We start from the raw sequence: 12,605 nt of genomic DNA, 5'->3' as shown, positions 1-12,605 counted from the left end.
AGACGAATCAACGTGTCTATATGTATATATATACATACCTAGATGTGAGGTGTTAAATGGACACCAGTGAAATATACCTGGACGTGTGTGTATCTGTCTTTCTGTCTGTCTCTGTATGAATGTGAGTACAAACATAACACGAGAAAACAGAGAGAGGACAACCTGACAAAGCTTCTTATTTCTCCTGGGAGAAGTCTCTATACCTTTTAACGACTGAAGGATTGGCGACAGTCTTAGCTCGATTTGTATGCCTTAAGAAAGGTAAAGGAAACGAAGAGACAGCTGTACGTGATCCTGAAGTAGGGCTGAAAGACGAACCCCCACAACCTCCCCCCCCCCNNCTTGATAGAAAGAAGAGGAATTCGCTCCGGCAGCCCTCCCTCGAGACTTTGAAGACCCTTTACTCCCTGCTGCTCCGGAACCTAGTGAAGTTGTGCTTCCCGCACCATTCATATTTCTATGATGATCGAGACAGAAGAAGAAGAGAAGACAGGAATGACCCCGGGGAGGGAGAAAGAAAGAATGAGAGAGAACAAGTAGAAGTGAGAGAGAACAAGTATGTTCTTTCTCGTCGAAGTTCGGAGAGATTCCCGAGCAGGAAAGCCAGGAGCCTAGAGGGAAACTTCTTAGGAATTCTCTCTCTCTTAACCGGCTACCAGTCCATGTGTAGTCCGTAAGACGACAAGGTAGAAGAAACAGTCAAAGAGGACACGCTGCCAAAGAGCGATTCTTCCTTTGTGGAGATCTGTGGAGACTGTTGACAAGATGTGTTGAAGAAGTGTCAGAAAGAAAGGAAGAAGATTCTGCGAAAAGTAGAAAAACGTGCCGGTGAAGAAGGGGAGCACGGAAAGAGAAAAGAAAACGGTACGGCAACAAGGAGACTGAATGAATGAATTCCTTCGACTGTCTCTTTGATCGAGGATATAGAGATGGAGTCGCGAATACAGAAGGAATGAATGGTATGGAGAAACCCAGGTGTCTCTCAAAGTAAAACTGGGTGAAAAGGATGAGTGTAGCTACCTGTTTACCTGTGTATTTCTTTGAGGACACGGAAGAGACGAGACAGACACTTGAAAGACGACTGATCGCCTTAAGAGCTCTCCAACTGAAAAGCTCCTGGACTGTTCACACACGTTTTTGACAAGGACAGTCAAGTTTGAAGCGAGGGGAAGAAGACAATAAGAAATATACCTCCTTTTCGAGGAAGGATCGAAACTACTTTTTTGAGTAGTTTCTCGACACGCTGTCGCAAGAAGCCACGCGGCTTAGGGGCGAAAACAAGAAGCTAGGTGGAATGCGTTCGTAGGGAAAGAATGAAGGAATCTACCCGCGTTGATTTCTAGACTTGTCTTCTTTAGCACAGAAAAGGAACGGGAGCTCATGCTTGTTTATAAGCGATACTCTGAAACACGAATTAAGACGGGAGACGGGCAGAGAAATTGCCTTCTGTTCCTCTATCCGTTTCTTATGGAAGATGGCCACGCTCTGATAGGAGAAACTATCCCTTATTGCAGGAGTTAGCACACCGAATCGCGGTTCTCTCGAATGAACAGGCAAACCCCTTGCTTGGATCGCAAGCAATAAATCTCATAAGGGACACCTGACCTAGCAGCGGCCGCTGACACAACATGAAAGTCTTCTTGGATTCAACTTCCTCGGAGACATGTCCTTTCGAACAAGGTAAAAGGGTCCGAAAGAGAGCGGACAAAAATCGTGGCTAGGCAGGCAGTGACTGAATGGTGAGGGGCAGACATGTGTGCCGTAAGAAGGGCAGGAAGTTTTCACTTGGACTTAACTTGCGTGGACTGGCACTCCTCTGCTACAAAGAAGGAGAAAGAAAGGAGAAAACGCGTGCTACCTTGAAGGAAGAAACTCCTGAGTTGTTAGGAAGACAGGGAGGATTCTGCGTACCCGGAAAACCGGGCAAATGCCTATGGCTCTTTCTGAGGGGACCCACGATTTCCCCGCTGCCATTCACTCTTTGATTTCCTGGATTTGTCTGTCCGGAGACGCGTATTCAGCTTGCCTTTTCAAAACGAAGGTGAGAAAAGGAAAACCCTACCAGCCATACGGGCAACTTTCTTGGACGTTTAGTAAACACATACCTGTATCTTCCTATGAGTCTAGCAGGACAAAAGGGTAGGAGTTAGCCGTCCCTGCCCAGGAAGTGCCCCCCGCCTTTTGTGATACCTGCCTTTTCTCTCGTTCGTCTCCGTGAATTCTCTGTCCTTTTGTCTACAAAGATCGCTGCCCAACAAAGATCTTTTGCAAGCGGATTTGTGCTTTTCTCAAGTCTATTTCTCTTTCCTTAAGATCGGTACACCTTCCGCAGGGAAAGATCCTTCAACAGGCTCCTGCAGCAGTATCTCAGGGCCCCCGTCTCTTATTGCTTTTCTCTTCTTCTTATATAAGCCGAATCACTTTGAAAAAGCCCAGTTGTTCATGGATGCGCCGTTCTTTTCTCTGCTGGAGCAGAAGCTCTTCTCTTTCTTTCTCAGCCCGATCCTTTCTTTTTTTGCTGCTCCCTTTCCTTGGTTCATCCCTTGTCATGAGATCGCTTCAAGTTCTTTTGCTCCGTTGGGGCGATCACCGCCGCATGAGCTTCCCTCCTTGTCCACGGGGGTTGTCAACTGATCCCTGTTTCATTTTACGGTTTCTTTTTTTTCTTGACTGTCTTAACGCTCTTCTTTTCTCCCGACCATCTTTCTCAAGTTGCCTGCATCTGGTTCCCCATTGGTATGGTCTTTTTTAGAGAGAGGAAGAGTCTCTCCTTTCAGGCTTTGAATGCCTTTGACCCGTCTAGCTCAAGTGATCAAAGACCAATTACAATGTTTCTTGTCTCTAGTTGATCTTTTCCTTTCCTTTTCCGTTTAGAGTATCGACAGTTTATCACATCTTCTTCATCTTTCTTTTCTCATCTACTAGTCTCCTCTCCTTCAATTTGGTCTTTTGCCTTCTCTTTCTCAGCCAAACTTCTCCATCCTCAGGTCATTTGTCAGTCTCTCTTACTTCCTTTTCTATTCACTTCTTCTTTCTTTTCTTTTCTTCTTCTGCTCCTCGGCAGTTCGTCTTTCTCCTGTTTCTTCCTTTCACTCCTGGAAGATTGCCTCGCCTGTTTCGAGCTTCTACAGGAAGCCTCTTGGTATCCGTGCTTTTTGGCATTCCTCTTTTTTACTCTTTCTTACCGTACGTTCTTCTTTTCTTTCTCTTCTTTGCTCCCGAACATTCTCCTTCGTAATCACCTCATTCTTGCTTCTCGTTGGACCTTCAAAGAGCCTCGAGTAGGCTTTGTAGATCCTGCATCACTTGCCCACCCTGGATTGCACCTGCATGCACGATGCGTGCGCCGTGGTTTCTTTTCCCTTCTTTTCTTCTCTCTCCTTTGGTTCATTCCTGTCGGGAGGCATAGGGAGAGCTTTGTGTTTTCTCTTGTCTTTCATCTAAAAGATCTTTTATTTCTTTGCTTGTTCCCAAACTGAGACAGAGAGAAGGTTGTTCTGTTTGTATCTTGTCTCCGTGTCTCTTTCTGTCTTGTTTCATTTTCGTCTTCATCTCTCGAAACGTTTACTAGTTTCTCTCTTCACTCTTAGGAAGTATGAGAGTAGAGAGGCAGAGATAGGAGGCCTTCTTCTCTTCTCTTCAGCTCAAAGGAAATCTTGATTTGTCTACTCCTTCACCTCCACCTCCTTTACTTGTTCTTCCCGGAGAGCTGGTCTTTCTCTCTTTCAGCGCTGCGTAAGCAAGGTTTCTCTCCTTCATCTCTTTCCTGAAGCGCGTCCGTTTTCTCAAGAAGAGAGAAGAGGACAAGAGGGAAAGTGAGAAAGATGCTTAGAGCGTCTTCTCTCATGTTTCAGATTCTGAAGCAAACCGCGTGCGACAATGATGTCTTCTTCGCCTTCTTCTTCTTCTCCTTTCTTTCTTCCTTATAAGAATCCCTTATCTCTCTATTTTGACTGGAGTCTGTTTTCTCTGTAAAGAAGAGTTTATAGTCGGTTGTAGAGACAGCAGTCGATAGAAGGAAAGAAGTACGGGGGGACTGTGGTCAGTCAGAAGATTTCTATACGTAAGAAGAAGAAGAATAACGACGAGAAGAATCTTCTTGCTTGCTACGTGTATAGTGACTTCCTCTCTATCCTTCTATGTGATCTGCTTCAGAGATCTAACAGCAACAGGGTGGGGAGAAGAAGGAGAAAGGGAGAGAAGTTGGGTCTCTTCTCCTCTTCTCGCCGTGTCCTCCCTGGAGGAATCTTTTCTTCTTTTTCTTTTCTTTTCTTCCCCCTCTTTACTTTCTTCAGTCTTTTCATGTGTGTCTCGCCCTGAAGTATTTTCCTTTCACTCTGTAGACGAAAGACGAGGAGAAGGAAGAAGAATAAGAAGGCTGTAGGGACAATGATCGGTCATTTTGATCATTCCTTCATCATGACCGAGATCACATCTTTATTACCTTCAGCCTTAGACTGAGGGGTGTTGAAAAGAAGAATGAGGTGAACACGTTCATCTTCTCTTCCTCTTTCTTCTTCTTCTTTCTCTTCTTCTCCTTCTTCTCCCTCAGTCCTTAAGCTTCGTCCACCTGTGACATAGTAGACATCTTGTACAGCTCAAATCGGTTTCTTTCCCATCATGAAGGCAGTTGACCTCCCAAGTCCGTTCATATCTATGGCACCTGCGTCTCTAAGTGTGACAAAAGAAGAAGGGGAGAATGAAGGAGAGACGAAAGAAGAAGAGGAAGAAGCGACGCAAGATGCTGCAGTCCATCGGAGAAGTGGAGGTGAAGAAGAAGAAGGAGTAAGAAAAACAGAAGGAAGTAGAACGATAGGGAGAAGAGAGAGACACGATGAGTGCCCTTGTGTATCTGTTGAAAGAGAAGAAGAAAAAGTAAAGCGGCAAGAAGAGCTAGCAGAAGAGAAGAGCTTCTCTGCGTCTTGTTGGACGACTCTAGAGAGAGAAGAAGAAAATAGTAGACCCTTCTCCCTCGAGAGTATAGGCAATGAAGACGTTCATAGAGAAGGGGAAGATTTCCATTTAGCGAGAGATTTCAAGACAGAATCGTACTTTTTTAGCGAAGCAAGACCAGCTCAGGAAGAGCGACAGCAACAGCCTGAAGAGGCGGCAGAAGCAGATGATGTGTCGGTCATACCTGTAGACGTATCCGTTTTATCTTCTTCTTCTTCTTTCTTTGATAGAGAAGCTACTGTAAGCGATCAGACTTCCCGAGCGAGGGAGGATGATGTATTGGAGATGCAGGGGCCGATCTCCTCTTGTCTGACTCGTGAAGAGAGAAGAGAAGGAGAAAGAAGAGAAGAAGAAGAACAAGACGTCTCTTCTTCTCATCACAATGTAGGACGTCGTGCAGTCGACGTGCCTTCAGATTCTCGAGGGAACAGACGGACTTCTCTCAATCAGAGAAATCTAGGTCTTCATGTGAATGGTAGCTCAAGAGAAAGGAGAGAAGAAGAGCATGAAAGCTTGGGGCTAGACGGTCGGGGTAGCGGAGGGGACAATAGGCGAGAACTCGAAAGACGGAGCGATTCTGCTGGTTTGAATGAAGTTTCTGTAGTCTTCCCAAGAGAGAGACGAGAAGAAGAAGAAGAAGAAGGAAGGAGAGAAGAAGAGAGAGGAGGAGGAGAAGAAGGAACGAGACAAGAAGGAAAAGAAGTAGGAGAGAAAGAAGAGAATGAGAATTGTTTTGTCTATGTTGGCGGAGACTGTTTTTTCTTAGAGTTGCCTGATGGTCACCTCGCATGCATTGCAGGCCTCGAAAATCTCCCCCCCCCTCCGCCTCATTTAACGCAGGTAGGCAAGTCTGTTTGCTTTCTCCATCAAAAAGATTCCAAAGAGGAAGCAGAAAGAATGTTTCTCTATCTTCTCTCTCTTGGACTAGCCTCTTCTCTCTTTTCTTCTTTTTCTTCTCAGTCGGGTTGTCAAGACGTCTGGGGCTGTCCTCCGTGTGTGACTGGAAGAGGTGCCTCGGGGTATGACACGATGAACCACTTGGATAGAACGTGGGGCTTCGATGAGAGAAAGGAAGAGAAAAAAGAAGGAAAAGAGAAGAGAGGGAGAGAGAGAAAGAGAGGAAAGGACGTAGGAACTCATCGAAGATACACGTGGAGGAATAAGAAATGAGGTGCCTGTACACACCAACGAACTCTCCGATCGATCATTTCAAGGAAGGGTTGACTCTGTACATTATTTATGTATCTATCCATCTCTGGGCTATCTTGTACCTATCCCTCTTCTAAGGGGGTCCTCGTCCTCTCTATGTATCTTGGAAATACACATTCCTTTTCACATGTTTACCTCATCGTCCATTCAGTGTTGTCTCAATTCTCAAGAGAATTGGAGATCTCCTGTCATCCATCGTATATCCGCTTTTTCTCTCCTCTCGTTTTCTCTCTTTCTCCACGTCTCTTTTCTTTCTGTCTAGAATTGAAGAGAGAGAAGTCCATCCATGGGTTCGAGGACACTCGACACAGCCGCTAATAGTCATACTTCTATCCACATCATGCCTGTTCATGTGTAATTACCTAGGAGATATATACACGATCTCTCTCAACTGATCTATTCCTTCTCTCTCCTTTTCCTTCTCTCTCTCCTTTCAATAAACAAGCTTCACTGCTCTCCTTCTCTCCGGGGGCCTCTCACCCCCCTTCTCTTGCTATATGATTTCTCTCTCTTGCACTCAGGCGACGCCCCCTATATGTCATTCATTCTTCCTTTTCTTTTTCTTCTTCTTTTCTTTTTTCTCTCTAGGGATCCGAAGAAGGAGAGGATGAGAATCGGACTCCCCAGATTGTTTTAGCTCGTCTTCAGTGTCATAACTGTCTGCAGCTCTTAGAATTCGATAGCCGAGCGCAGTTTGTACAGTGCAGTAGCTGTCTGACTCTAAATGCGGTGCCTCGCCCCCAGCAAGGACAGCTTAGGAATCTTCTCCAGACAAATCCCCAGGGGACTGAAGGAGACAATAGTCATGACGACACTCTCACCTCTGCTCCTCCTCCTACTACGGGTCTCACCGGTGGACGGGTAAGAGGATGTTTGAAGGGTTACAGGAGGACACCTAAGGCCTTCATGATTCACGTCTCATACGAAGAATGGTCTCGGAGAGTCTGTATCTATCTATTCATTTATCTTTAGTCCACCTATCGTCAATCTATCCATCTTTCATCTATCTATCTATCGTCAATTTATCTATCTTTAATCTCCTTAATCTGTCTACCCTTGATTACCTATCTGTCCTTAGTGTCACTCTATCCCCAATCTGTGTACATATTCTTACTTTGCCTATCTTTCTTTAATCTATGTATCTCTACGTTCTTATATGAAGGCCTGCAAACTGACGTGGCGTTGTTTCCCTGTGTATCAAGGTGTGTTTCGCATGCACTTTCTCTCTCTGTCGGAGCTCTTCAACACTTCTGTCCTATACAGACAAACCTAGTACGTAATGAAATACACTCAGAGCTAGACTCCTGTTTATGGATATATGTTGATGTATCGATACATACACCCGGAAGAAGAAGAAAAAGAATCGACTGAAAGTCCTTTTTCACCGTCTCCCTACTTTCTTTAGAAATATTATCAGTCTGTCTCTCTTCCTCTCTTATCTCTCGTCTTCGTTTCTTTTTCTCTTTCTCACTCTTTCTCATTCTTTCTCTTTCTTTCTTTCCTTCTTTGAATCTTTTTTCCGTAGGCGATGATCGTGATATGTGGCCGTTGCAATACTCGTAATATATCCTGTCTGGGGTCGATCTACGTCGAGTGCTGGCAATGCCATACAGTGTGTCAAGTCGATTATCCTGCGACTTCACGGCGCCGGGGGGGGGGAGGACGTCGAGGAGGCGGTGGTGGAAGTCGATTGTTCTTTCGTTCAAGGAGAAGTAGTCACAGTCGGACTCGCTCTAGGAGATTCTATTCTCTTACTACTTCTCATGGTGATTCGGCCGCTAGTGGTGCTGGGGGAGGGATGAGGAGGGGCTTTCTTTCTTCAAGAAGAAGAGACAGATGGAGAAGAGCGCTGGGGGGAGCAAGAGAGGGAGAAGAAGAAGAGAGAAGAGAAAGAGGGAGAGAAGAGAGTCTTTCGTCAGTCAGAGAGAGAAGAAGAAGGATGATAACGATGAGGAGACACACGACGTTCTTCCCAAGTCGACTTCTTCTGTCGAATCGCATGCACCCTCGGACATCCCCACCTGGAGGAGGAGGAGAAGAGGGGGCTGGAGAAGACCCAGAGATGAACCAGCATTACAGCCACAGTCATGGGGATAGTCATTCCTCTTCTTCGTCGACTTTCTCTTCTTCATTAGGTTTCTCCTCTCATCACCCGTCGCATGGTAGTCATGGATGGAGAAGAAGAATTTCTTCTCTGTCAACTCGACGGTTTGACACAGGTCAACAGGGTTTCTTGTCTCGAAGAACTGAAGAAGGTCAGAACACTTCACCTACAGCATTACAAGGCATGTTTGCCTCTTCGTCTTCTTCATCTGCGAGAGGACGAGAAGTTGGAGAAGGAAGAAGAGATCTTTCGAATCACGTCGGAAACCCCCATCGTCATTCCTTTCATTTCTCTTCGAGTTTAAGCCGAATCATTCGTGGTGGAGGGGGAAGAGGAAGAACGAGAATGAACAGGGGAGGGGGGGGTGGTTCCTCTCATCTATCAGGAGAAGGAGGTCCTTCACCAGGTGTATCTACAGGAGATCGGGGGGGGAGAGGAAGAGAAGAAGAACAAGAGCAAACGAGATTAGACCCTCTGCCTTCTTCACTCTCTCATGTTGATGTGAATAGCACCTCTAATCTTCCAAGGAACATAAGAGGAGAAGGAGGAAGAGGATTGATGGGAAGGTTCGCGTCTCGAAATCGCAGTCGATTCTCCTTTCTTCTTCTGAAAAGAGGCAGGACTATCGGTTCATCTCCACCCCGTCGTCCTACTACTTCTGCTGTTGGCCCTACGTCAGCTACACTACAAGATCGCCTTCAACAGGGGTGCCATTTCCCTCCACTTTCCAGTCTTGGAACCTCTCAAGTTCTACGAAGAGGCTTCACACATCCAGAACAAAATGTGTATCTAGAGGAAGATCGAGACGACAGCAGGCATTATCCTGCTTTATCTTCTTCGAGTTCTTCTGGTCTTTTCGATGAAGGGAGAGAAGAAGAAGAAGAGGGAGGAAGAAGAAGAACAGCCACCCCTTTCATGGGGGGGGGAGAGATCTCCGGAAGTGGAGAGAGGAATGGTATAAGAGGACGGGGAGGAGGAGAAGAAGAAAGAATGAATGAAGAAGTCGAAGGCATAGGAGTCTCGTCGATGGGATCACATTATAGATCGACGGAGAGTGTAGATCTTCTTTCTTTGAGTAATAATAGTACGGGTCAAGAGCTGCTATCTAGTGATACAAGGAGGAGGAGTAGGTTAAGTGTGTCTGCAACAGCGCAAGATCATTTGATAGACTCGAATGATTCTTCCTCGTACAGAAATAGGAGTCATCATAATAGATCAGGGAGAGTTATGTTAATGGACGTTGGTCTTCAATCAAGAGTCGCAAGAGCCATGCTCGAGGAAGATGAGGAAGATGAAGAGAATAGACAAGTCGCGAGTGATCCATGGATCATGACAGCAGCTCGACAGGGGGGAGGGAGACCGTCATCAGCTAGCCGTGTCTTGTTAAGATTTCCCACATCGACGTTCTCTCGAGCGGATTATGAAGATGATGGGGATAGGGGAGACCAGACATCGGAGAATCTTTTTTATCGTCATACTCCATGCTATCATTCTCATTCACATAGAAGTTCGCGTTCGTATTCTTTTTCTTCTCTTCCTTCTTCTCCGCCTTCTATCATAAGTACAGTCATCTCGGCATCTCCAGGCAGTCGCCATAGTGCGAGAGATCATCCGCGTATATCTCTCTACTTCTCATCCCCTCTCTTTTCTTCTTCTTCTTCTTTGCATCGACAGAGATCTTCTCGGGTGGTGGATCCTGCGAATCCATCTCTCCGCAATTCCTCTCATTCTCTTTCAGGAGAAGAAAGACAGGAGACACAAGAAATAGTAGACGTAGAGGGAAGACGAGAAGAAGAAGAACAGGAGAGATCCATTCTCCCCTCACAACAAGACGACGAAGCTCGTCAGCTTCATCTCCCTCAGGGTCATCTTCAGGGGAGAGAGGAGGATGAAGAATCTTCATCCTCAATTTCGTCTCATGTCGTTCGACAAAGAGAAGAAAGAATTCCTGAGAATCAACACGTCAGAAGTGATGGTGTATCTCCTCCTCAAGGTCACAGCCCTTCTCATCCTCCCGGCTTAAGTATGAGTGATAGTAGAAGGAGAAGAAGGCTTGGATCGGCATCGACCTCTTCAGAGGAAGAAGGAAGAGCTCACTTGTGTCGTGCAAGTTCTTCTCGTAGTCAAGTGTCTGATAGATCACTGGGGGGAGAGACAGCGAGTGGAGGAGAAGGCAGCTCTCTTGTTTTTTTTTCTTCATCTACTCAGTCAAGATCTAATGGGGTGGGTATCAAAGAGCACGAGAGATCTTCTTACCGGTCTTCGCATGGAGAGCAAGAAGAAAGAAAGATAGAAGAAAGAAAGAGAAGAATGAGGAGAGAAACGTGTGCTGAAGAAGATGAAGGTGATCGTAATGTTTGGAGTATCAATCAGCTTGAGCTCTCGGATTCTTCTTCCTCATTTTCTTCATCCTCTAGATCTTCTTCAGGCCGTTAGAGACTTTCTATCTGGACATGCGCGGTAAAAAGACAAGCTACGAAACATACCCCTACTACTAGTACTACTTCTCATAGTCATACTAGTGGTTTTTATCCAGCACATTCTCATGACGAGGAGGGAGTAGTAGTGAGGGCGCCCTAGTGTATACACAGCAACAGGAGGGAGGGGGGGAGATCAAGGAAGATGTAAAGAGGAGCTTCCAGCGACGTAGAGCAGTACTAGGATAGAAACTCCTTCCATCGCTTTTCATAAAGAATGAATAAATGAATACGAATACTAGCGAGATGAACAACTAAGGCCATCTGCGAATGATAGCTGCATGAGGAGAAGAAGAACAAGAGGGGGATGGGTGAGGGGGGTGATTCGCTAGGTTTGAAAGAGGGACAAGCAGGAGTAGAAGAAGACGAAGATACTCATGTCCACCTCTTTCCTAGTAGTAGTGGGGAGTAGATCTTGTTCTTTTCTTGACCTCTTTTCCCTCATGCCTATGGCAGCGCTACATCAGAGGGGATGAAGATAAGAGTAAAGGGGGAAGGATTGGACGACAGAAAGAGAAGAAAAGAAGAGAAGAAAGAAAAAGAAGATGTCTCAGATAGAGGGGGAGATAAGAAAAAAGGTAAGAAGGCTTTATATCAAGAGGTCAGATCACGATCTTCTTTTTCTTTGTCGTCTTCTTCATCTTCTTCAGGAGCATGTTGGAGATCGAGATTGGTGTCGCCATCGTCCGTCTCTTGATAGAAAAGAAACAGATCCTACCTAGAAAGGAAGAAGCGAATGAGAGAATGATCACGATGAGAAGAAGATGATCGTAATAATGAAGCATGTTGACGGGGGTGCCAAGACAGAAAGAAGAAAGAAAGATCTGTCTCAGAACCGTTGGATCGAAAGAATTTTCTCTCCGCCCAAAGAAATAAGTACAACTGACTTGGGGTTTTTTCACATATATATAGATCTGTATCTATCTTTAGTAGTCTGTCTATGAATTTCTCTTCAGTCAATTCATCTATGGCCGGTGTATGTATGTTTGTATGACTATTCACACAGGGGATGGAGGTAGGAGGGCGGGGCGTGGTGTATGGGTTTCCTTTCGTCGCTCCTCTAATCAGGTTTCTTTCTTTCTTTTTCTTTCTTTCTTTCTTTCTTTCTCACTCTTTCTTTCCCCCCTTGTTCTTCTCAGTTGCGGTCTCTGATTCTGCGGGAGATTCAACTGCCTTTGGAGGGCTAGCAGCTATGTTTCCAATTCTTTTTCTCGTTGTCCATATTTACATCTCTCTGTATCTATCTGCAGACTTCCTTCCTTCTTCAAGTGTATCAACTTGATAGGCTCCTCACCTCTTCAATGGTGTATCTACCGGTCTCGTCGGTCTTCTAGCGTATTCCGGCTCTCGTCCCCGTCTCTGATCTGTGGTTTCTTCTTCCTGTATTTTTTCTTATTCTCAAGCGCTATTCATCATGTACAGATACGCTTGATCCATCGCTTTTTTTTCTCTTTCTTTCGGCCCTATCGTCTTTCTTTCTTTCTTTCTTATCTCCTTCTTTCCTTTGTCCTCTCTGTGTCTCTCTCTCTTCTTCAAAAGAAAAAGAACAGGGAAGAACCTTCCCGTCTATTATTAGGTATTTTGTATATGTATACGGTAGGTCTATTCTCATGTATTCTTCTTATATATCCTGGATGATTCAAGTGGGCATGAGTGTATGAAGGATAGATAGATATCCTACGTGTATAGATCCTTCATACTTTTATATCCTTCTGTCTCTTCTTCTTGTTCTTCTTCTTCTTCCTGTTTGTGTATTGATTCCGCAACTTCTCCAAAGTGAAGAGGCCATAAGAGGCGGTATGAAAATGGTAGGAGCTAGTTGGAGAGAGAAGCTTCTTAGCTCAGAGAAAAGATATCTAACA

The 12,605-nt window shown here is 45.3% G+C and overlaps 2 protein-coding genes across 2 annotated transcripts in view; one reads left to right on the top strand and one right to left on the bottom strand.

Annotated features, from left to right (window-relative positions):
• The window catches only part of CSUI_009823 (uncharacterized protein), a 3,240-nt gene extending 645 nt beyond the window's left edge, over window positions 1-2,595 (bottom strand). Inside the window, exon 1 of the mRNA XM_068069932.1 lies at window positions 204-2,595. Within this exon, the coding sequence (XP_067918093.1) occupies window positions 253-453 (201 nt within the window). The 5' untranslated portion in view covers window positions 454-2,595 and the 3' untranslated portion in view covers window positions 204-252. The remainder of the gene's footprint in view (window positions 1-203) is intronic.
• On the top strand, window positions 2,200-12,551 carry CSUI_009822 (zinc finger lsd1 subclass domain-containing protein). The gene is made up of 3 exons (XM_068069931.1): window positions 2,200-5,793; window positions 6,751-7,023; window positions 7,688-12,551. Exons 1-3 carry the CDS (start codon window positions 4,621-4,623, stop codon window positions 10,700-10,702), a joined length of 4,461 nt encoding a protein of 1,486 aa, XP_067918092.1. The 5' UTR covers window positions 2,200-4,620; the 3' UTR covers window positions 10,703-12,551.
• The last annotated feature ends 54 nt before the right edge of the window (window positions 12,552-12,605 follow it).

This window comes from Cystoisospora suis (assembly GCF_002600585.1).
Source record: "Cystoisospora suis strain Wien I chromosome Unknown contig_6124, whole genome shotgun sequence".
Lineage (NCBI taxonomy): Eukaryota > Apicomplexa > Conoidasida > Eucoccidiorida > Sarcocystidae > Cystoisospora > Cystoisospora suis.
This window is presented reverse-complemented; position numbering and strand designations above follow the sequence as displayed.